Source organism: Fukomys damarensis, unplaced genomic scaffold, assembly GCF_012274545.1.
Source record: "Fukomys damarensis isolate Sample0158 unplaced genomic scaffold, DMR_v1.0_HiC HiC_scaffold_15, whole genome shotgun sequence".
In the NCBI taxonomy this organism is placed as follows: domain Eukaryota; kingdom Metazoa; phylum Chordata; class Mammalia; order Rodentia; family Bathyergidae; genus Fukomys; species Fukomys damarensis.
In genome coordinates, this window is record NW_022900927.1 from 62,924,054 (window position 1) to 62,949,027 (window position 24,974).

Here is a 24,974-nt window from a genome sequence, read left to right on the forward strand (position 1 = left end):
TCCGCCACCTGCGTCACAAACCCAAGGGCCCAGTTCGATCCCCGATACCAAAAGAAATACATAAGGAAATCATAAAAATCCATGAGTATCTTATTTTTATAGACTTCCATGTTTTAAACATAAGAGTTTTGATAAAAGACAAGATTGGCAACCTGTGTGAAAAAATACACTTGGATGTGAAAAATATGTTTACGAATTTTAACAGTGTGTGAACATAACTGCCATTCAGTGGTAAGCAGATTGATGGCGGCTCTCCAGAGGGTGTGTTTCTCTGCTCTGTGTCGATTCCACACCTGCCGTCTGTACGCAAGCGAGTGAGCAAGAGCCTGGAGCCCAAGGTGCGCAGGCGGGTGTGTCTCCTGCACACAGGGACCGCACATCCGTGTCTAAAATGCAGTGTCCATGAAGAACAGAGTTAGGACCGGCTACCCAGGGACAGTCCCACGTTCACGTAAAACCTGTTCGTGCTGGGCCGCATCAGCCGTCGTGGCCGACTCTGAACACCCCCGCCGGGTCCTGGACAAACCAGCTCTGCCACAGGTCGGTGTGGACGCTGGGGAGGCGCCAGGGCTTGTATCTTCCGTCCCAGTGCAGCAGCTTCGCCTCCTGCAGAAAGCGCTCCGAATACCTGGCGTCGGGACTCCAGCCTGCAGTGCATTTGGAGGAAACAGAAGGGAATGGGAAGTTTATAGTGCAGACGGAGAGCAAGCCGGCGGAAGGGTACTACACCGAGGCGTGCTGCCAATACCGCGCTGTCCGAGGCCGTCACTCGGAATAAAGACCGCGGAAGACTTTCTGGGAGTTCTCCGAGGCGTGTGAATGTCATTTTTAAAAAAAAAATGCCCTGTATAGTGTTAAGGTTTCTTTCCATGGAAAGGAATTTGGTGATTTTTTTCTCCAGTAACTAGAGATCCACAGAGTAGAGAGGGTGTGTGGGAGTCAGGGTCCCCTAGCTGTGGCTGGGACGTTAACAGCTGCGTTAACATATGTGTGTGTGTGTGTGTGTGTGTGTGTGTGTGTGTGTGTGTGTATATATATGCATGCAATTTTGTGTGTGATGCTGGGGATTAAACCCAGAACCTCCCATATGTGATTAATACATATTTAAAATTCTAAGTCCTACTGAGCCACGGATTTAGCTCAGTGCTGCTCTGCCTGCCTCGCAAGTGCAAGGCCCTGAGTTTGATCTCCATACCAAAAGAAAAAAAAACCCAAATCCTAAGTCTACGTACTTAGACCCATTAGTAACATTGGTAACATTGCTTCTGGCATCCAGAGTGCCCTAAAACCAGGTCAGGTGGTTGCTGTGTAGGTCTTGCCAATGTACCTGACGCCCAAACCTTACCCAAAATGGGTATTTCCCTTAGGAAGATCATGTCCTTTCTACTTGACAGTATTTCCTAAAATGTAATTCCAAGTCTCCATTCCTAGACTGTGCTTCACAGAGCAGTCCCAACACGGCCTTCCAGAGCTCCTGCCTGGGTGGGACTTAAGCGCATGGAGATGTTAGCAGCCACTTAGTGATGGACCGCTAGGTGCCCAGGCCATGCCTGCAGTTGTTTTTTGTTTTGGTTTTACAGGACCAGGGATTGAACCTAGGACCTTAGCATTGCACCACATCCCAGTTCGTTTTTATTCTGAGACAGGATCCGGGCTGGGCTTGAACCCACGATCCCCCTGCCTCGGCCTCCCACTGTGGGATTTACAGGCATGTGTCCGCACACCAGTCCTGTGTGGTTGTGCATATGCTTAGGAAAGTCGGGAGGGTTCTGCTAGTGATGCCCCCAGGACCCTCCCAGACACTCCCAAGCCTGCATGCATGTGCTGTGGTGGTAAAACCTGGGTTCACTGGACATGTTACATTTGTCAGAGTCCAGAACATTCTCAGTTTCCTAGCAGGTTGGCCCAGAGGCCTGGGATCGGTGCCTGTGAGCTTGTGCCGGCTCTTCTAAGTGATGTGCACATATTCTATGATCTATTCCTTCTGTTAGCCTCAGTGTGCAAATGAGGAAACTGAGGCACAGAAATTGAACCACAAACCCAGCTAGGATTAAACAGCAGTGGATTTGCAATATGCAGTGTAGACTGGGGCTGCGGCTTGGTGGCCAAAAGCAGGAAGCAGAGCCATCCAGACCCTGGGCAGCACTGCCTGAGCAAACCCTGGCCAGGCCGTGCAACTGCTCCTCAGATGTGCAGCCTAAACTCACACCCCTGCCCGCTCTCTGTGGGTTCGGCCCACCCTGCCCCTGAGGACGGAAGTTCCTGCAGGCCATACCGACGTGGCCCGGCCCGATCCCGCTGCTCCTGATCCCTGGAGCGCGGCTGTGGCCTGCATCTGGTCCCCGCGGGACTCACCCAGGTGCCGGATGTGCCACAGCGGGTTGATGGTGGAGTGTCTCCCGTGGAACACAATGAGCATGGGCGAGGTGGCCACGCCGCCGCCCAGGGAGCTGCTGTACAGGTTTTCCCTGAGGATAGCGGAGAAAGGCATTTGGCTCTGAGTGCCTGCAAGCTCACAGAAAGACTAATGCAGTTTTTTAAGGATGTAAGACATTCTTTGTACAACTGAACCTTGGGCCTTTCATTTTTCCAAAATTTTTATTTTGAATATTGTGAAGCCAGGAGTGGTGCACATCTGTAGTCTCAGCACTCAGGAGGCTGAGGCAGGAGGATTGCCTGGAGTTCAAGGCCAGCCTGAACAAGACAGTACAATCCTGTCTCAAAAACAAAAAAAAATTTGTCAAACTGGACTCCCATAGACACTTCCTGGAGTCACAATGTTAAGACTTTGCTAACTTAACTCTCAGCCTTTTTTATGTGGTAGACATGGAAAATCAAATTATGATCCTGCATTGTTTAGAATAGCTTTACTTACAAATTCAAGGTTATGATGGTATCCAAATATCCAGATAAGAAAGCTTGATAGGAAATACAATGACATGATAGTCATGACTGTACTAGAGTTATTTTATGTTTTTTTTTTTTTAACTTTCACAATGAAAAATTATAAATTAAAAAGCCAACCTTTGGCTGGGTGTGGTGGCCCATGCCTGTAATCCCAGCACTGGGGAGGCAGAGACAGGAGGATCTCTGAGAGTTTTGATCCAGCCTGGGCTGCATAGTTGAAGGCTAATCTCTACTACACAGTGAGACCGTGTCTCAAAAAAAAAGACTAAAAAACATACCCGACTTTAAAAGCAACATTGGCTTTGTAAAATAATCCTTAAAAACAAATGTTTATAGGAAGATTTTCGCTAAAAAAGGTACATTACTGAACAGCATAGGAAGATGTGTTGGACGGACTCCTTGCCCCTGGGGTCTCCATTTTCCTGTCTCCTGTCATTTGCAGAAAGATGCTTATTTATGCCCTTTCTTTGTCCACCGTGTCTAGGAGAATCTGCCCTCGGGTTCAGGCAGTGCTGCTTTTTTTTTGGTTTTTGAGACAGGGTCTCACTATGCAGTTGAGACTGAACTGGAACTCATTGTGTAGCCCAGGCTGGTCTCGAACTCACAGCGATCCTCCTGCCTCAGCCCCCCAAGTGCTGGGATTACAGGCGTGCTAGGAAGTGCTTCTAAGCCCCAAACTATGCACAGAAACTTTTGTCCCCTTGGCTGGGGGCAGGTGAGGCTGGCACGCACTCCACGTTCTTCTTCATCCACTTCTCCAGCTGCCTGGTGATGCGCTGCTGCTTCCACTCCGTCAGGTTGGCGACGATCACACCGGGGTTGAAGGAGCAGGTGCTGGGGCTGATGCCCAGGTCCTTGATGGTCTTCTTGCGGTAGTCCAGGTAGCCCATGTATGTGTTCTGCGAGGGAACAGGGGTCTTGGGTTTCTAAAAAGTGATGTTCCTTGGAGACGGGGTCTCCCTATGCAGTCAGGCTACCCTTGAACTCACTATGGAGCCTAGGCTGGCCCGGAGCCTGCAGCGATCCTCCTCCCTCAGCCTCCATTGCTGGAATTACGGGCATGCAACACCACACCAGACATACAGAGTTGTTTGTTTTTTTGTTCTGCTAGCTTTGAATACAGGTTGAAAGTTATAGCAGGGTGAGGAGATCTTTATCCTTCAACAAAATTAATATTTTCCTCTAATAAGAAAAAAGCTAGATATAGTTTTGCACACTTGTAATCATGGCACTCTGAGAGGCTGAGGCAGGAGGATCTCGGGTTTGAGTCCAGTTTGGGCAACATAGCAAGGACCTATCTCAAAAATGAGGGTGGATAGCGCCCCCAGTTCTGGAGTCTCTCGCAGAAGACTCGACCGCTAGCACCAGTGTGGTGGTGAAAACTCCACAGCTGTGTCTCGGATGTCTCGCTACCTGTGGGCCACGTGGACGTCACGTTATTTCAGCACGCGCTGACACCCAAGGTCGCCTTCCAGGTGAGGAGTGGGGTTTGCCCAGCTGAGGGGGGGACAGCAATGGGCAGCCTGCACGCATGCCCACCTGCAGCCCCACCAGCCTGCTGACGTCCTGTGCTGCGGGCAGGTCGCAGTCGTCCGAGAAAGCCGCCGCATGGCCCAGCGCCAGGCTGGTGTCGTACAGCTCCTGGATGTCCCCTGGTCCAGAAACGCAGCGGTCACAGTCATGTAGCGCACAGTGCAGGGCTGGAAAGAGCCTTGGAGCTCAGTTCCAGAGTTTGCCACAGGGAGGGGCAGGCCCTGATGTCGGGGCCCTGGCAGTTTGCTTGGTAAGAGATGTGCCTGTCTCAGAGCTGCCATCAGGGTGGCATTCGTCAGACCGACTGCTGTGGGGAGCTCAGGGCGACACGTGTGCTCCGGGCACATGGAAGAGCTGGGACACAGCATTTAAACACCCAAGTTTAAGAGCCAGGGTGATGGCGCTCTCCTGTGATCCCAGCACACTGGAGGCTGAGGCAGGAAGATCACTGGGTGTTTGAGGCCAGCCTGGGCTCCATAGTGAGACTCAAAAAACAAACCACCCTGATTTAGGTTGCTACAGATGTCAACAGTGAAACTATTTCAGCACTTTTTTTTTTTTTTTTTTTTTTTTTTTTTTTTTTTTTTTTTTTTTACGGTCTCACTGTGTAGCCCAGGCTGGCCTTGAACTCAGCGATCCTCCTGCCTCAGCCTCCCAGTGCTGAGATTACAGGTAAGCAGCATCATGCCCGACTGCACATTTTAGGGAACGGCTACCACACTGCTTACGGCAGACCTGATAATCAGGGTGGCCATCAGAAACCAGCAGGACCAACCGGGAAACTTTTAGCCCTGCTTTCAATGTAGCCCACATTGGTGCCCAGGCTGAGCTCCCTATGGTAACGAGCAGAGAGCCCGGCATCCCAGCACCCCGGACCCCGAGCGTACCTTGCACAATGACATCGTCGTCCAAGTAGATGACTTTCTCGTGTTGGTGGATAAGAAGAGGGAGGTAAAAGCGAACGAAGTTCAGCTGTCAGAACAAGACAGTGGGGAGGGAGGGGGTAGAGGCTCACGTCTTCTGCAGGTTCTGGGGCGTCACACTGACCCTGGTCACAGCTTCCACCAGCTCCGGAGAGGTCGAAGCGCACAGAGGAGGAGGAAGCGGCCTGCTGGGGCCAGGGGACCTGGGCTCGGTGCTGAGTGGGACTCCGGGTCCACGCGCCCCTGCCGAGTCTTCCCCCTCTGAACGCTGCCCCAGGGCCTGAGGTTCCCTGGCACCGAGGTCCCGGCCAGCTTGCCTGCCCCTCCACACGCAGTCATCGTGGTAACGCCGGAAGTCAGCCTCACACGCTTACACACACGTGCCACAAGCCAGCAGCAGCCCAGCCTTTCAGCTCCTCCATCCCGAGAAAGGCCAGGAGGTGGGCCTTGGTGAGGGTCCCCTTTCACTGCCCCAGGTCAGTGCCCAGCCTGGATAAACACCTGCAGTGGTGGGCAGACTGCGTCACAGGCGAGGGGCTGCCCGGAGCTGAAGGCAGTGCACAAGCAGCGTGCGGACAAGAGCCTAAGGGCTAGAGATTTTCTTCCTGGGCACTACCTGGCCACCCACCCCCACACGTTCACACTCACACGTGTACACACACACACACACACACACACACACAGCCTCCTTTTTTTGAGACAGGGTCTCGCTATGTAGCCCGGGCTGGCCTTGACCTCACAGTGATCCTCCTGCCTCAGCCTCCTAAGTGCTGGGATTACAGGCGTGTGCCGCTATGCCCAGCTCCAACCTACATGTTTTTATGCCTCGTTTATTTGCAATAATTTTATTCTGCTTCTACAAGCCATCTTGAATCTTTTCTGCCATGAGGGCTTTGTAAGTAGGCAGAGGCTGTGCATCCCAGTGACCAGAGCCCCACCCCGAGCAAGGCCTCCCCGAGGACTGTCCCAGCATGTATGGGACTCCTACTCACAGGCTGGAGCAATTCAGGCCTCGACGAGTCTGGTCTGATCTTCCCCTCAAGGACTGTAGGGTTGAATTCCACAATTTTAAAGTTAATTTCCCTGAGTTTGGAATGTTCGATCCATTTCCTGAAGAGACAGTAAGTACGCACTTCAGCTCTGCTGACTTTGCCTGCTGGCCCGGAGCCAATCTGCTGCTGCTGCTCAGACTTAAAAAGAAAACATGTAAACTCCGTAGGGTTCAGTCTGTGAGTCCTTCTGATTTTTTTCAGCCATCTGGTCTGGCTTCAAATTTTTCTTCCCTGCAAAACCACCCCCAATTACATAACCTCCTGCAAAGGAAATAAAGCAAAACAGTAACCAAATCTCTCCTCGGATCCAAATATCCTCCCCAGGAAACTGGGAGGACAAAAAAGTGCCCCCTTTTCCTTCTAAAGCAGCATCTGCAGCTGCCAGGACCCTGCCACATGGTACCCGCTCAGGATGCGGCAAACTGGGCCATTCCAAACGCTCTGGTCATTTTAATTCCGCGGGCTTTTTGTTGGCTTTGGTTTGGGTTTTGCACTACTGGGAGCTGAGCCCAGGGCCTTCACACTGAGCTACGTGCACAGCCCTTTTTATTTTCTATTTTGAGACAGTGTCTCACTGCGTCGCCCGGGCTGGCCTTGACCTCACAGTGATCCTCCTGCCTCAGCCCCGAGTGCTGGGATCACAGGCGCGCCTGGCTTAGTCCGCTCTGCAGACTTCAGGGTGATCTGAATCTACTGTTGTCTCTTTGCCCCTTCGCTCCATCTTCCCCATCTGCCCTCACGCCCCATCTTCACTTCCTTCTCCCACCCACCCTCTCCCCTACATTTTCTCAATCTTTTTCGTTTTCTTTTCTTTGTTTTTAAACAAGATTTTGCTTTGTTGTGCAGGGTGACCTTGAACTCACTATGGAGCCCAGGCTGGCCTCCAACTCTCAGCGATTCTCCTGCCTCAGCCTCCCAAGTGCCGGGGTTACAGGCAGGCACCGCCACACCAGGCCAATTTCTCAGTCTTAAAGAACCTCTTTTACCCAATCCATCATGAGAGTGTTGACAGAAGTAATCTCAAAACAAAATTTCCATTGATGAAAGCCACCTGTGGTAGCATTTGTGCATTTTAAAATTAAGAATAGAGGGCAGGGGTATGGCTTAGTGGCAGAGCACTTGCTTAGCATGTGTGAGGCCCTGGGTTTTATCCCTGGCACTTCAAGAAAATTAAATCTGAAGAAGATTTAGATCTGTAAAATTTGAACCATAAAAAAAAAATCAGTCATATCAGTAAGAAGGAAAAAAAAAGAGCTAAGTGGAAAAATAGACTAGAAACTTGAACACACATTTCAAAATGACCTAGACATGCGTGGGAAAGGTAGGCGGCGAGTCAGAAATCAGGGACCGCAAGTCAGACCTGGGATGGGGCTGAGGGGCGGTCAGAAAGCGCCTCCGGCACCAAGCTTCAGTGAAGGCAGGCGGCTGTGGGGAGCAGGTTGCAGTCTTTGCCTGTGTTCACTTCAGTGATAACAGTTACCGAAACACGGGTGGCAGGGGAGGGCGACTGCATTTTATTTGTGGACCATTTGTACTTTTCTCCAATGAACTGCTGCTTCTTATTTTCTTCCAGGGTTGGGCATCAAACCCAGGGCCTCACTGTCTTTTCCTCTTGTATACTCATTTTTCTACTGCAGCAGTTCTTTTTAAAGTTTTTTTCTGTAGAGGTCTATATCTCAAAACTTAAGGACTAATAAGTGAACACTCACAACAATTACCATACTCAAAGATTTAAGACTTGGAAGTTGTGTTTTTATAATGCTTTTTGGAGATTGATTTATTTGAATAGTAATTCTTTGTCTATAAGACATGTGAGAATATTTTCTCCTAATTGTTGCGCAACTAATTTCACTAGTTGGCTTTCATTATGCAAAAGTTTTCATACTATACAGCTGGATCCGTCGGTCTTTTCTTATTATTTCTGGGCCCAGGAGGTTCTCTACATATAAGACTTTAGTCATCTCATATTTCTATAATACACTTACATTTTGGTATTCTGTTTATTTCTTCCTAGTCTCACCCAAAGTTAACTTTTAGAATGGTATGGGGCAGTAAAACTCAGTTTCAAATTATAAGTTTGTGGTTCAAAACTGGGATTATAGGGGCAGGATATGGTGGTGCCCACCTGTAATCCCAGCTACTTGAAAGGCTGAGACAGGAAGTTCCCAGGTTGGATTCTAGCTTGGGCAACTTGGTGAGACAGTTTCAAAATAAAATCAAAAGTTCTGGGGATGTAGCTCAGTGGCAGAGCTCATGCTTAATATGTGAAAGACCATGGGTTCAATACCCAGCATCAAAAAATAAATAAATCAAGAGAAATTATATATGTAATTACTCCAAGCTATCTTGAAATAGTTAAATTAGGCTCATACTCTCTCAGGTCAAGAAGGGAAAGTGGCAAACAGAGAAACCATTTCCTAGACTTGTGCGTGAGCTGCATAAGGGCTGGGTCAAGCTTGCACACACCTAGAAGATCGGTGCGGCTTTGTGGACACATCCTGAGGGGGACACATATTTGCCAGTCACTGCCTCAACCTCGAGACAGTCCTTGTTCATTCTTACAGCACTCATCAAGCCAAGGAGGCAGGGAATCAATCCACTCAGAGAAAGGAAGGGAAGACTAGTGTAGTGGGTTGACTAATGGTCAACTCGTAACGCCTGGCTGAACTGAATCAGTGTGGTCTGGGCATGGAGGATCCACCTGAAGACTGTCACCCATAGCCACGAGAGAGAGAGAGAGAGAGAGAGAGAGAGAGAGAGAGAGAGAGAGAGAGAGAGAGAGAGAGAGGGAGAACTGGAGGGGAAGATCTCGGTCTCTTAGTTTTCTAGGAGAAGCTTGCTGCAGATGGTTTTCCTGATGAGAACTAGGCTGTTCTCAGAGGAGGAGTAGCTCCGGACCTTGCTGTCACGGAGTGGCTGCTGCTTTCATCAGGGGAGCTCTGACCTTTACCGTGAGTGTCACTTCCTGACTCCAAAGTGGATCCCTCAGCCTGGTGGCACAGATCCTTCACCTCACCAGTGCAGGTTTTCTGGCTTCCACCACTGGCCTTTGGGCCTTCCGGGTGCAGATCCTCAATACGGACAAGCAGGAGCCATTGCCGTGGGCTCTAGGCCTTTAGCTGTCCTTGTGTGGGAAACTGCTGGGATCTATGAATGTCCTGGGGCTTCTAGTGTGCAGTTAAGTCTCTTGCACTCCCTTGCATTTGACTCTGGGTAACTATCATAAAATAACTTTATATGTTATGTGTCCCGTATTTAATGTATTCCCTGCCTAATCCTTCTGACTACAACAACTAGGATGCTGTGTACACTACCGTATCCGAGGCAGAGTGTTCCGGAGCCCGACCACGTAGAACATGACGTTGGCATCGGTGTTGCTGTAGACGCTGTTGATGGCGGCCATGGTGGCACCCATCCGCCCAGCTGCGGCACAGATCACCACAGGGATCTCATCTTCCAGGTCCTCTGGAGGCTCCGAGTCCTCATCTGCAAACAGCAAGATCAGTGTTTCAGGACAAGGAACTTCACAGCAGAGTAGTTCAATGCCTTCCACACTCCTGGGGGAAGACAGCAGAGCAGGGAAGCAGCTGACCACCCCTAGCTCACCAACATCCAGCCTGTCCTTCCCCCAGGACAGAGGGTGACCTTTCACCCGGCACACAGCTGGCCACTAAGACTACTTTTCCAGACTCCCTTGCAGCTATGTGTGATGCATCCTGACAAACGGCACATTAGTTCAAGCAATGTGTGCAACTATGGGGTCTACCCTTCAAAGAAATTCTTGCTCTCCCTAGAAGGAATTTTGATCTGGATGACCACAGAATTGACACATCACATTTTCATTTGAATGAGAAATGAAACTTCTAAGTCCCAGGTACTTTGGAGATCTTTTACAGAAGTCAGTCTAAAACGCACACACATATGAAAAATACATGAAGAACTAAGTCTCATTGATGCAGCTGTTCTCAACTCTTCCTTGAATCAGAATAGTAGTCACTTGCCTATATTTCTATAAAACGTGCTGCTTGTGGTTTTCTTTCCTCTAGTAACTCTTTAGTCAAGCTTCTCAAACATGATGAGATAAAGGAGATGAATGAAAAGGCAAATGCACAGGATGGATAAATGATTTATTCTGTTCAGCACTGAAAAGAGATAAATACCAATGCCAAAGCATCATGGTTACCACCATCCAGCGTCCCGGTGTGGAGAATAGTAATTATTTGTACGTATCATATCCATTGTCAGCACCCAAGTTTTACTTAGAACTCAGTCTTTTTTACAGATACCTTTTTTTGTTGCAAAACCTCTACCACTCGGGCCTGAGTCAATTCTATCTGATGTTCATGTCAACAAGCATGAATGAAAACTCACAGCCAGGTTCTCCAATCTGTGCAATTTAAGACACACTAAGTGGCCTCCCCTCCCTCTGCATCTTTTTCATCAGCCTGTGGAACATCTGCAGTTTCCACCACTAACATACTTTTGCTTTCATGATGTATTTCCTGTCATGAGAGAATGTTCCTAATACTACGCTACTGGGGGAAAGGAATAGAAAATGCTCTTTCGTATCTGATCCCAATGCAATACATTTGCAAATGGACCCATATCTACTTATGCAATTATTTAAAATTTTAACTTTATTTATTCTTTTACATTTTCCAAATTCTCAAAGGTCATGCTGTAGCAGTTCAGGCTGGGCTTCAATTTACAATGTAGCCCAGGCTGGCCTTGAACTTGTGGCAATCCTCCTGCTTCAGCCTCCAAGTGCTGGGATTACAGGTGTGCACCATCACACCTAGTGCATGATTTATTTTTATAACAAGCCAAAAAATGTTTTTCTAAGGACTGTCCCTTTTGGAGTGAGTTATCCTCTTGAAGAGGTTACCTGCAGGCAGGGACATGGTATGCCTCGAGCACAGCATGACTGTGCTTCTTGGTGTGAAAGTTTTTCCGTGGTTTGCCTGCCACAGGAAGCCCCTTGAGATGCAGCCCCAGCTCCCTTGGGCAGCCCTGCCTCCTCCCAGCACAGCCACACCTCACTGCTGTGGATCCCTGCCCCATCATGCGCTCCTCAGCTCAGAACCCGCACACGCTGTTCCTGGGGTGGGTGGGGATGCTCCTCCCTCCTCTCCTGCACAGCTCACTGTTACACAATGGCACAGGCCAGACCCTCCGCAAAGCCTTCACCAGCGCCTGACGCAATCGGTGCACCCTGTTTTCTAGGCTGGCTGTGCCCTGCTGTGTCTGATTCCAGCTTTGCCTCGTCTCTCCTTCCCTATCTCACCAGAGCTCTGAAGGGCACGAGCAGCGTCCTGTTCATCTCAGTATCCTCTGCATGCAGCCCCGAGACGGGCACAGGGCACACTCTCCAGACATCCTGGGTGGAGAAGAGACGGCTGGGTGGGCTTTTTAGCCCTCGGCATGTGGCATCTGAGGAGTTTATTTTGTGCTGCCTCCTCACGGGGCTGTGCGCTCTGTTAGGCGCGCTGAGCCTGAAAATGCTGAACGTCTGCTGGCGGGAACAGAGTGGATGGGCGCCCTTCACAAGCTGCCCTCCAGCCGGGCAGAGTCTGGCTCCCAGGTGTGGAGCAAGGTGCTCAGCGGGCAGCAGACAGCGTGAGCCCTGTGTGAGGAGGTGTCTCCAGGAGAGGGGCACCGAGAGAAGGTCGAAGGTGTACACACAGGCGATGAAAACATACCGTGAAGGTTTACACGTTTACAAGTTCATTACAGTAAGAGACACACAGCCCTGAATCCCCCTCACAGTCCTCCCTCTCCCCGCGGACCCTTATGCATCATTGTCCTTGTCACTTTCTTTTTTATTTATTTACTTATTTAGTTTTGGTACTGGGGATCAAACTCGGGTCCTTGTGCTTGCGAAGCAGGCGCCACAGCCACTGAGCTAAATCCCCAGCCCTGTCCCTGCGTCTTTCTGAAGCAGGCCTGGAAGTCCTCTTTCGTGTCTTTAAACAGTGAATGCTGCTGCCGAGCGCTGGGGAAAACCTGACGGCGCGTCCTCATCCACTTTAGTCTCTGGGTCTGGGGCTGTGTGACACCTGGGTCCGCCCTGAGTCACACGGGCAGCAATTCGGTGCCCAACAAAGCTAGAAAGCATCGCCGGACGGGAGAGCGGCTGGGAGTGGTTCCTGTTGGCCTGTTCCCACCCACAGGTCTTGTCCAGCCACGCCTGTGCCCAGGAGGGAAAAGTCTCTCCCGATGCAAAGCTGGGAGTCCCGTTCAGAGAGGACGGTTTCTGCCGCACAGGAGATGAGATGGGGAAAACCCCGGGAAATGGTGAGGGGCTGCAGATGTCCCTGCTGGGAGGAGAGCGCAGGACGGCACCTTGCCTTCCCACAGCTACGACTCCGCGGGGCCTCTGCACATTAACTCGAGCACTGGTCCCTTGACTCAAAGCTTCTCATAAAATTTAACATGCGCTTCTTACGAGAACCCCAGTCCACACTGAAGAACGGTACATTGTGACTCTCCCGTGGGCTCCTCCACACCCATTCCAAGGGGCCAGCTCGGCTACCAGTGTGACACGCACCCCCAGCCTCACTCCCTAGAAACTCCCAAGGAAACGGACACAACTGTGCCCTCGTGGAGGAACAACATTTGTCACACTCTTCTGCAACTCGCTCTTACACTAACACACGTGTAAGGACATCTCTCCAGGTCGACACTGCGTTGTTATGAATGGTATCTCAGTGACACGGATTCTTCTTAGTTTTAACCCAGAAAGGCATAAAACTGTGACATTGGGTCCATTCGTGGGATACAAGCACTTTGTCCATTGTATATCGCTGACCAATCGGCCAAGTCGAGCTTTTCACAGCTGGTTTAAGACTCCCGCCCTGGCACGAGCAGAGTGAGTGTGCTGGTTCTGGGCACGGACCGAGGGGGCGTGTGACCTGTGTGACCTCCCACGCCCCTCTTCCGAACATCTTCTTCCAGAACGATACACGATGCGGATACTGTCACGGACCGGACGGTGGCCTTCCGAAGTTCACATGGTCCAGTCTTGGCCCCCAGCAACGCTGGATGGGACTGTGTTTGGAGACAGAGCCTTTAAAGAACAAATTGGGTAAAAACGAGGTGGTCAGGGTGGTGCCCTAAGCAACAGAGCTCTGCTGCCCGGGAGAGGAAGAGACCAGGACAATGCAGAAGGAGGCCTCATGCAGACCCAGCCGAGAGGGGCCGCCCCCAAGCCCGGCACAGAGGTCTCCGCGCGCGCCAACCCTGCTGGCACTGTGCTTGGCCTTCCAGCCTCCAGAACCGTGAGAAAACCGGAGTCCCTGGTGTTTCTCTGGCAGCCTAGCAGACGAACGCGGATCTCTTCACATTTACCGAGCAGGCATGCCGCTCAGCGATTGCAGCAAACTTGTGAAGCTGCTGCAGCCAGCACCGTGATCCTGTTCCCCAACACTGCTGTCCCCCTGAAGGGTCCCCTTGAGCCGTCTGCAGCCAGGCCTCTCCGCACGTGTGCCTTTCCTGCTCGGTTCGCAGAAGCAAGACTGAGCCATATGGAGTCTGTGGGCAGCAGGTCCTTCCCTTTAGCACAGTGACTCTTGCGGTGTTTTGTGGCACTGGAGTTTGAACCCAGGGCCGCATGCGTGCCAGGCAAGTGCTCTGCCACCGGGCTGTGCCCCAGCCCCATGGTGTAGTTCTGAAGCTGCATCACTAATCCGTTCCTCGCTGCGGCTGGAGAGGACGCCATGGTGCAGCTTGACGCCTTTCCTCTCTCTGTGCTCAGCCGTGTGCTGTGACCATCCGTGAGTCCAGCTGGCATAGACGGCTCTGTGCAGATGCCACCCTCTCTCCAGATGCACATTTTAAATGACTTTTAAGTGATTTTTACTTTTAAAAATAACCAGAAAGTAGCGAGGCGTGGTGGCGCATGCCTGTAATCCCAGCACTTGGTAGGCTGAGGCAGGAGGATCGCTGTGAGTTGGAGACCAGCCTGGACTACATAGTGAGTTCCAGTTCAGTCTCAACTGCATAGTGAGACCCTGTCTCAAAAAACCAAAAAGAAAAAAAAAATAACCAGAAAGTAACGTGTGTTGTGGGAGGGGAGACATGGCTCTGTTCACGAGGTGTCCCTGGGTCCCAGGTGTGCAATGGGTGTGTGTGCAACACACCAGAACATTAGCTGTATTTGTTTTATGCAGCCTTCAATGGCCAAAGACCAGGAATAAATACAGGCTCACCCTGAGCTGAGCATTCTGACACTGGCCACTAATGGGAATGGATTAGCAGAGGGAGGAGAAAAGGGGCAATTTTCATAAGCAAAATGTAGAGCTCATCAGAAATGGAAATTCCCAGCCAGGTGTGGTAGTGCTTGCCTGGACCCCCAACACATGGGAGGCGGAGTCAGGAGGATTGCAAGTTCAAGTCCTACCTGGACACTAGTGACTTAGTGTGACTGTATCTCAAAAAAAAAAGTGGAGATGTAGTTCAGTGTGAAGGCCCTGCATTCAATCCCCAGTTGAGAAAGAAAAAGAAAAAAGAGAAACAGAATAGAATTCCCAGGCATTACCCGCCCCTAGGACTCCGAAGCTGTGGGTGGGGGAGGGATGCGGTGCGTGGTGTAGCTCGTCCGCCAGGAGACTCACGCGCGCCAGTCTGAACAGCTCTGCCATCTGAGTGGGCGCCTCTCATGCCTGACCCAGGTCCCCAGGGCTGAGCAAGGCATCGCCGTCCCTCCCCAGCAGGCTGTGCCCCCCCGGGGCCCTCACCCACCTACCTGCCCAGTGCCTGGGCACGGCCCCCTCATGCCCTTTCTTATACAGAATCCCGCAGACGGTCACGATCAGAAGGAGCAGCAACGCTTGATTGACTGAAACGGAAATGGCAGCGGGTCAGCATTTACACTGAGTGCGAACCAGGGCTGGCGGTGACCCGGGCTCCTCCGCCAGTGCACCCCTGGCCGAGGACCTGCACACGAACTCTTGCCCTGGGTAGAGCACACAGAGCGGGCCTAAGCCTGGGGGTCTCGGCTTTGCAGTCCGGGGCTTGCTCTTGGGGCCTGAGACGTGTGGGGACCGGGGCAGTGTTTTCCTGGGTCTGGGACCGGACCCCGCTCTGCACGGGGTCACAGAGGACGTTCGTGTCGTAGCTGTAAGCCAGCGTTTCTGACTCAAAGTCCTTGGTGTCCCCTCGTGAGGTCAGGGCCATTAGCGCGAGAAGGCCGGTGTGTCTTCCCTCGGACTCACACACCACTCAGGGCTTTCAGGTCTCGGACTTGATTCCACCCTTTAAGGACAGGGGTATGGAATACAGAAAGGCTGACCGAGACGTGCAGGCGAGGGTTTGTTTGCAATGAGAAAACAGATCCTATTTGCCAAGTTTTACGGAAGTGTGAGATCCCTGCCGGATGAAAATACTTAATTTTAACTCTTAGGTTTTTTGGTACTGAGGTTCGAACTTGGGCCCTTGCGAGGCAGATGGCGGAACCACTGAGCTAAATCCCTGGCCCACAAAATACTTAACTTTCCACAGGAATTACCCTGACAGGAGAACACGCAGCACCCCCCCAGGAAAACCGGCCCTGAAAATCAGACATCGGGGAGGGCGGGGCCTACCGTGCTCTTCTGCCCAGTCTCACTTAATCGTTATTTTCAAAACCTGTGATCTTACTTTTTCGCAGCAGCGCCATGTATGTCCAGCGGGAAAGAGCTGGGACCTGCGGATTGAGGAGTAAAGTTTTGTTTCAGTGAGAATCAACTGGAAGTCTTCTGCGGGTGTTTGAGACCGTGTCTTCTGTGCAAGACTGACACGTTGGGAACTTCCCGAACCTTGCAACAGCTTCCAGTTCCAAGTCTAGGATTCTGGAGAGAATATAAATATTTCTTGATCCTTCTGGCTCAACAAACTATAAAACAGTTGCCAGCACTACATTCTGCAGTACTCGATTTGTGCCCAGAAACCAAGCAAGTTAACAAACTCTCTCTGTTCTCCACCGCACCTGTTAACGGCTGTAACAGCTCTGCTGTAACTGCGCTTCCTGGCTTTCCCAGCTACTGTGGCCCATCTGTGCGCTTAGCCTGGACAGTCACCAGCAGCGGTGCACACTTAGAGGTACACAGGACAACTGGGCACGGCGGCACACACCTGTAATCCCAATTACTCAGGAGGCTGAGGCAGGCGGATCACAAGTTTAAGGTTAGCCTGGGTGACGCAGCAAGACCTTGTCTCAAAATAAAAAAAGAAACGGGAGAGAAAGGAAAGGGGAGAGGGAGGCTGGAGATGTGGGGCTCACTGGGGGAGCAGTTGTCTAGCATATTCAAAGGCCCTGGGTTCAATGAGAAACAGGGCAGTTTCGATAAAAAATGAAGTTCAACCATTAGATACACATTTTAGATAATAAAATTAACTTTAATCTGGAAATCTAAGATTAAATTTTGACACATTTAAGTGACCATTCACTCTTTGCACCACTCTGCCGATCACAACAGGAGCGGGAAACTGACCTCCTTTGTCATAAAAAAAAAATTAATTTGCCATAAATAACAATTTGTCTTGAAAATGCAATTTGTTTTAAAGTGAAGTCAGCCTTTCGCTAGGGTCCTTCAAAGGGACTCCTGAAAGCGACCTTGGGCTGGAGGCTGCGGAGAGCAGCAGGGAGCAGTAACCTTTAGAAAGCAGCTGGACAGAGGCAACCTGCAGGGCGGGGGACCCACAGCCTGGGTTCCGAGACTTCCTGGGCAGGACGCCTCATTCCCTGCAAACCACCCGCTGCAAGGCCCCTTTGATCTTCCACAGCCAGCTGAGCCTGCACCCAGAGCGGGCTTTCCCTTCCCCACCTGCACCTGGGAGGAAATGGGATCAAAACAGAAAATTCCTCTGGCTTTTTCTGAGCTCAGGCTTCGGGTGCATTTTATTTTGTTTATTTTTTGGTCCCAGGGATTGAACCCAAGGGAGCCCTACCACTGAGCTACATCCCAAGCCCTCTTTTGAAAAAAAAAATTTCTTTTTAAATTTTGAGATAGGATCTCGCTAAGTCACTAAGTGCCTAGGCTTGGCTTGAACGGAAAACCCTCCTGCCTCAGCCTCCCAAGGTATTGAGATTACAGGTATGCGCCACAACACTTAGCTCCTTGGCACCATAACAGAAGCCACCTGGCCCCCCAGGAGAACATGGCGTGGGGACAAGGGGAGCTGAGTCCCCAAGCATCCACTCACCCAAACCAACTGAGTCCTCATTTTTTCCTACGATGCTTTGAAATGCGAGTCAGTTTCTTGCTAATGGGAGCCCTTCTGAGTGGGCTTGCTGTGCCAGGGTGATGTGTGCACATGAGGGACAGGGTCAGGCCACACAGTTATCGCAGCTGCTCTTTACTAACGACCCAATGTGCTCACAGCTCCGCTGACCCACAGATACATGGTCCCCTTCCTTCTCACACCCCACAGGTGGACACAGCGCCGCCTGCTCTTGGAACGGGAAACGAAGCTCCGAGATTCTGCAACTGCTCACAATCCTGGGGCAGAGCAGGGAGTGGTGAGCGCTCTCAGAAGCAATCAGCCTTGGAGGGTTCTGGAACCGCAGGGGGCCGCTTGGGCTACACAGGGGCAGGCAAGTTGTGCTATAGTCACTGCTTTTAAGAGTTTAAAAGTTTTAGAACTCACTTGGTTGTATTGCTCTATGAATCTTAATAGACACACAGCAGATTGATTTTTGCTGCCTGTAACAGATTACTTGTGAGTTACACATAATTGTGAGGGGTCTGGTGTCTCGATGTCTGCTTTGTGTAGTGGTCAAGAGTGCGTATGTGTAACCCCTTAAATGATTAATGTTTCCTTATGGTGACAACACTCAAAATCCTTTCAGCATCTAAAAACATATATACAGAAAAAAATATATATATATATTTACAGTATATTATGGTGGTCTAGAGTCACCCTACTGTACAACAGGACAACAGAACCTCTTTCTCGTGTCTGACATAACACATGCATTACAATCACCAATCGATCCCTGGTTCCTGGGGGGCGTGTATTGTAAAGTTGGAATCTATAAGAGAGTAGATCCTAAGTGTTTTTACCCCACCCGCAAGAGATAACTATATGAAGGTGAAAGATATGTCAGTTACGTTGAGGCAATGATGTCACACTCTGAATATCAAAGCACCACATAGTGTACCCTAAAGTTATATATTTGTTAGATGTCTATTTTGTCAATAAAGCTGAAGAGCACAACAAAAATTCCATTTCAAGAATTAAAATTCTAGGTAATAAGGGAGAGGAAAAAAATATGAGAAACTGAAAAAATGGAAATAAAGTGTAAATGGGGAGGGGAGGAGGGGGTGAAGGGAGGGCAGGGACAAGGGGAAAAATGAGAATCAAGACCTATTATGTAAAGGTACAGAATCCCAATGATGAATGTAATTGTATTGTATACCTAGATTGTACCAATAACCTCAATAAAAAGAAAAAAAAAAGAATTAAAATTCTATCAATGTGTTCATAACAATCACGATTTTTTTCTCTTTGGTTTGAAACAGGCTCCTGCTCTATAGCCCAGGTTGGCCTTGAACTCACAGCGATCCTCCTGCCTCTGCCTCCCAAGTGCTGGGATTACAGATGGGCACCACAACGCCTGGCAGCTTTCTGTCATGGTAATTATCACTGAAATATTCACAAGAATATACTTGACTCTGTAAAAATGATTTATGCCTGCAGAACTGGAAACTCTGAAAACAGAATCTACAAGTCAAAAAGAAAGTTCAAAAGAGTCCAATTAGCTGTATAGGTCCCTGAAATAAAACCCAGCAGACTGAAAAATTATGTATTGATTTTCCGAGAACGATGAAATCTGATTGTGTAGGGCACTTTTAGCTTTCTGGATGCTGTGCTGTAACCTTACTGGCTGTAAGTTTTTAAGTGGAGAGTTCTTTATTGGACATGAGAGTATTTTCTTTTTTTAAGACTAAAAAAAAAAGTAGAGAAGCAAGGCTGTTTTCTGGGAAGGCGTGCGAGTTTTTCGAATGGAGCGTAAACATGAAGTTAACTAGTGGGCGGGCTCAGCCTTCCCGCTGTAGGACAAATACCTGCCCCCCGCAACTCAAAGGAAGAGAGGTTTTTGTCACCATGGTTCCAGGCCACGGACAGGGTGGCGGAGGAAAAGCTGCTCAGCTCATGGCCCCCAGGAAACAGCGAGCAGGGCAGAGCCGCGCAGAAGGGCCCAGGCACCAGAGTGTCCCCAAGGCCACCCAGCAGGAGCTGCTTCCTCCCACGAGGCCCCACTTCACGCAGCTGGGATCCACCAGTGGGCTGTCCCATCAGAGAGGCAGCATCTTCAGATCCTGTCACCTCTCCAGGGGTCTCAATCCAGGTGACAGTCTAGAGTAACTGGCACAGTCCGCCCCGGTCATATCTCATGAAACTACGTTCAGTCTCCAAATAAACACAATAACCAAGTCATGGCCCTGCCCACCACGATGTGACCATCCTGTGTACAACCCCAAACGTGTTCATCCCTTCCCCAAGGTGACAGCTCCAGCACAAAAGTCCAAGTCCAAGGTCTCCTCTAAGACTGAAGGCAAAGTCCTAGCTGTGAACCCCTGTGAAATTCAACAAGTACATTATAAACTAAGATTCAGTGGCCCAGGGTAAACATTCCCATTCCAAACGGGAGGAACAGGGGCATGGACCAGAGCAAGACCAATGCAGGGCCCAAACCCAGCGAGGCAAACATCACATCCTGTAGCTGTGCGTCTGGCATCGGGGCATGTGGTGGTGTGATGCGATTCCCAAGGGCGCAGGCAGCCCTGCCCTAGGGGCCTGCCGGGTGCAGCACACATGGCCTCCCTCCCGGGCTGGCTCTGCCTGCCACCTGCAGCTTTCCTCAGCAGATGCTCCATGTTCCTGGCTTCTCCACCTCCCTGGGGTCTCCATTTGCGCTTTGGCTTCCCTCCCATGGCTTCACAGGTCGCTCTCTCGGGTTGGCTGGCAGGGACTCCAATCCTGTCACACTTTTGCCTGGCCCGTCAGCCTTTCCTTTGAAATCTGGGTGGAAGTCGCCATGCTCCCATAATCCTTGCAGTCTACATGTCTGAGTACCAGCATCATGCGGACTATGCCAAGGTTTACACCTGCTTGAGCAGCAGCCAGGACCCTCACACCATGGCTGCAGAGGCTCCTGAGTGCCTCAATGGCTGAGCACAGTGAAATGATCTTGGGGAGCCAGTCCACTAGGTGACTTTTACGAAAGACTTACACTTTTGAACCCCTCGAGCCTACAAGCAGTCTCTTGCTAGCACAGTCTCTTTATCCCCAACCTCCTGCATTTCTAAAGGCCAAAACCTCTCGGCACAGTCTTTGATTTCTTCCTTTTCTCTCTAAATTCCCTCCTGAGGAAATCCTACATTGCCTCACGGCTTTAAACACCACTCCTACTCTGACAGTGTGCACATTTCTGTCCCCGGGCCAGAGCTTCCACAGGGTCTGTGGCACTTAAACCCAGCCAGTTCCTTGGCATCTCCACTTGAAGGCCTCCCAGGTCCAGACTGAGCCCCTGGTCCCCCCAAATATCATCTCCCCACCCCAGTCCGGGCAAAACCATCATTGCTCCAGCAAGAAATAAGCTTGGTGTCGTCTCCGGCTGCTGTTTCTCACTCCCCACTGTAGACCAGCAATGGCCACTCTCCTCTCAGAATAAGTCCAGAATTTTCCCCCGGCCCAGGGCCTCCATCACTTTTTCACCACATTTGCTGCTTCTGACTGTTGGCTTTGTAATCGAGCAGCCACCAGGAGCCAGTTCCATTATGAGTCAGATCCTGGGCTTCTCTGCTCAAAGCCCGCGGGCCTCCTGCCTGCCTCAGAGGCGGAGCCGTGATCCTCACAGAGTCTTCCTCGGGATCTCTCACGATGCCCAGGCCTCCTTGCCAGGCCGTGCTTTTCCCCCTGTGGGCACCTCTGAGGGCAACGTTCTGCTGTGTTATCCAGGGCCTTTAACCATCCCTCGCTTCCCTCAGACCCTGAGCGAGGCCCTAAGCCCGGCCAAGGTGCAGATTTCATTTCTTCAGCAACCACTACCTGCAGCGCACGGCCTGGGCACTGGCTTACAGCTGGCTGTCCGAGGAGTACCCTGGAAGCTCTGCCAAGGCAGGGCAGTTTGTCTCTCTTGTTCACTGATTATTTTCTGAGTCACAGCCTCACCTGAATTCACTGTGTAGCCCAGGCCGGCCCTGAACTTAGCTCTTTGCTCCCAAGGAGAAAAGAGTCTGTCAAACTCACGGGGAGGAAAGGAAGAGCAGAGTAACCGGTCACATTCCAGGAGCAGGAGTCCCCAATGTGAGCTCTCCAGGCGGAGGGCCTCCCCTGTGACAGTATAGGGTCAGTACCGGGGCACGGGAGAGCTGTGAGCCATCACTGGGCGGTGGAATTCCCGTCAAGGCCCTGGGCAGTAGCAGCTGGGGCTGGGTGTAGCAGAGGGTGAGGAATCTCAGAGAAGCCTGGCACAGTTAAAAGTCAGCCCCTGAAGGACTTCATGAGGCGCTGTTCCATCAGACGCCAGAGAGCTGGGCCTGTGGCCAAGCTGGAAAGAAAGCACTTCGAGACCTGGCAGTGGCTGGCAGGATTAGCTGTGTCTTGGACAGCAAACGTGGGAAGGATATGTCTGAAAATTACTTCAAACATCAGAGCCCCCAAGTGCTTTTACATGCTAACTCTGATCCGCTGGTAGGGCTTTCAGGGCTGTTAGGCTGAGGAGAAACCTAAAGTCATCACCTGAATCCAGAGAGGTGGTGTGCTTTGATCAATTAATCTTGTCGACCATGGAAGGGCAGGGATGGGGTCCGGTGTATTAGTCAGTTTCCCGTTTCTGGGACACAATACCTGACGGCTAGGACCTAAAGGAGGACACGTTTAATTTGACTCATGGTTCAGGGGATGTTAGTCCACGGTTAGCTGTCTATAAGGCAGGAACAGCACCGCATAAGGGCACGGAACAGCACGGCTTCTCAGTTCCTGGTGTCCAGGAAGCAGAGCAGGGCAAAGTGCCAGAGAGGCGGGGGCGAGGGACCAGACACGACCCAAAGTCACGCCTCCTTGACCATCCAGACTCACTCAGAAGTGCACTTTAGCAATGCTAAAGTGGGAGCAGCCCATGTCAGCCATCACGCGCAGGAATCACACCGGAAGAGGAAAGACAGGGGCTGCGGGAAGGTGCTATTGAATGACTTGAAGAGGACAGGCCGTGGGCACGGATGGAAATGGCACCAGCTCTGTCACAGGACCAGGCGCACAGCCAACGATGTGCCCACATCCCCTTGGCTCTGTCTCTTAAAGGCTCACACCCTCTCCCTGCACGGCCTTCTTGAGGACCAAGCCGCCAGCCCTGTGAGCTTCCAGAGGACAAAACACATCCAGACTCAGCACCAGGAAAGGAAGAGTGAGCCCCCGTGGCTGTCCACAGGCGAGGCGCAAAGCAGGCGTCCACAGGGGGCCAAAGTGAGGGCAGTGGGGGCGATTCAGGACAGCCCGGAAGCTCTGGGAGGTGTCTGCTGCGGTCCTGTGAGGTCCTGAGCCGGCTCCACTGCAGCATCCGCAGGACCCCTCATGCCGAGGTCTCAGACAAAGCCTACGTCCCCGCAGGACATGATCTCCAGAACATTCTTTGGAAAATGCCAAAATAGGAAGCTTGTAGAGAACCTGTTCCTTGGGAGCTAAAAAGGGAAGCTACGAGGCTTTATGAAGACTGGAATAAAGAAAGAGAGGTGTTTGCCGGGGATGGGACCTACTGCTGTCATCCCAGCACTCAGGAGGCTGAGGCAGGAGGATTATGAGTTTGACACCAGCCTGGGCAGCTTAGCAAGTTCAAGGCCCTGGGGACTAGATAGTGTGAGGGGAGGGAGCAGGTCCCAGAGCGATGCCATGTGAGACACGTGGAGCATCCAGCTGGTCCGGAAGCAGAGGGACGAAGGCAGGCAGGAAGTGGTCATTCCCGTCAGCATCACCAAACCCGAGGCCGCACCGCGCATTTTCTTTACCGCATTGCTTTTTGTCAACGTGACGCCATTTTATTCCCATTTTACAGATGAGGAGGGAGAGGTGCTCGTGAATCCACGTGCCCAGCCAGGGTGAGAAACCTCCTGTCCTCACCCTAGGACCGGTGTCCTCACCACTGCAGTGCGCAGCCGGACCAGAGTGAGGAATGGAATCCACTGTGTGACCAGAAAGGAGAACAGTGCCGAGGCCCTGGAGGAAGGGAAACGGCGAAGCCACCTGACCAGTGTCGCCTCTGTACCCCGCTGTGCAGGGCTGAGCTGGAACAAGGGCCTCATCCCTGCATTCAGACACGGCATTTTCTTTCTCCCTGCTTCCTCTGTGTCCACTGCCACTTCTTGGTACCAATCCACATCTCAGGCTTATCCGCTGTGTCCCACTTGTTGACAAAGGGAACACAAGACATCTTCTGGAGGTTTAAAGGCAGCCTGGTGTGGCGGCACAGGCCTGTCATCCCAGCACAGAGAGGCTGAGGCAGGAGGATCACAGATCTGAGCCCAGCCTGGGCAATTTAGCAACTTAGGGAGAACTTGCCTCAAAAAATGATTTTAGGGCCAGGGATTTAGCTCAGTGGCACCATACCTGCCTTGCAAGTGCAAAGTCCTGAGCTCAATCCCTGGCACCAAATAATAATAACAATAATAATAATTTAAGAAGAAGTCTGAAGATACAGCTCAATAAAAGGGCCCTGAGTTCAATCCCTAGTATAAAAAAAAGAAAAAAGCATTTCAACCCAAACACTGTGACTACTGGCTGTACTTACAATGAACAGAATGCAGCCAGGCGTGGTGGCGCACACCTATAATACCGGCACTCATTAGGCTGAGGCAGGAGAATCACTTTGAGTTTGAGCCCAGCCTGGGCTATACAGTGAGTTCCAGGTCAGTCTCCACTACATAGTGAGACCCTGTCTCAAAAAAAACCCAAAAAGCAATGAAGTGCTCTCTTGGAGGGCATGGAAACAGTTTCCTAGACAGATTCCCAAAGCATGAATCAGGACTAGGGCCTCTGTGGTTCAGAAACATGCCTGCGGTTCAATCCATGTTCCATCCAACTCTGTGCTTAAAATCTGGCGCCAGTTGTGAATCACACGATTTACGGGAGAAAAGGGGAAACAAACCCAGATCTGCCAGTCGTTCCGGACGTGGAAACTTTACATCTTGGATTTGCTGCCCTGGCAAAACAGGAGAGGGGCAGGCGGAGTTGGGGGGAGGGGAGAACTGGGACTTTCTGAACACAAAGATCCTACGGACAGGCTGCCGCGTCCTGACTTTCCTGAACTTGCAGCAGAATGCACAAGACCCTGCTTACCTGGTGAAGCCAAGGCACGACGTGGGCTCCTGGTCAGGCTGGGCTGGGACGCGGCTGCTGCCCTCCGGCGGCGCCTAGGACCCCATGGAGACGCAGGGCGGAGGCCGAGGCCGAGGCTCCGTCCCCTCACAGCCCCTGCCTGCGTGGACTCCAGGCCGGGCTCCCCGCTCGCTGGCGCACAGCTGCAGACGTCCCCACCTCCAGCTGTGCTGGGCGGGGCCAGATCCCAGTCTGGGGCGGCCCG

At 51.3% G+C, this 24,974-nt stretch overlaps 1 protein-coding gene across 3 annotated transcripts; it reads right to left on the reverse strand.

The window, feature by feature from the left end:
- Positions 1-394: 394 nt before the first annotated feature.
- On the reverse strand, positions 395-24,936 carry Glt8d2 (glycosyltransferase 8 domain containing 2). 3 transcript variants are annotated; one of them, XM_010631334.3, is made up of 10 exons: positions 24,731-24,936; positions 16,052-16,097; positions 15,159-15,251; positions 9,730-9,901; positions 6,356-6,473; positions 5,328-5,548; positions 4,447-4,559; positions 3,640-3,806; positions 2,356-2,468; positions 395-647 (listed from the first exon to the last, which is right to left on the reverse strand). In XM_010631334.3, the coding sequence occupies exons 2-10, from the start codon at positions 16,068-16,070 to the stop codon at positions 416-418; spliced, it is 1,248 nt and encodes a 415-aa protein (XP_010629636.1). In that variant the 5' UTR covers positions 16,071-16,097; positions 24,731-24,936; the 3' UTR covers positions 395-415. The 3 variants fall into 3 exon arrangements, with proteins under 3 accessions (XP_010629636.1, XP_010629637.1, XP_010629638.1); XM_010631335.3 differs by having other exon boundaries at positions 414-647; positions 4,447-4,607; positions 5,328-5,412; XM_010631336.3 differs by having other exon boundaries at positions 414-647; positions 5,328-5,412; positions 24,731-24,933.
- Between the last annotated feature and the right edge of the window lie 38 nt (positions 24,937-24,974).

Bases quoted from the DNA above. Each gene is read 5' to 3' on its own strand.
- Glt8d2 (XM_010631334.3), bottom strand. The intron at 4,560-5,327 runs GTACGCTCGGGG...TTTCTGGACCAG, and splicing joins CGACGATGTCATTGTGCAAG to GGGACATCCAGGAGCTGTAC. The intron at 648-2,355 runs GTGAGTCCCGCG...AATGCACTGCAG, and splicing joins GTGGCACATCCGGCACCTGG to GCTGGAGTCCCGACGCCAGG.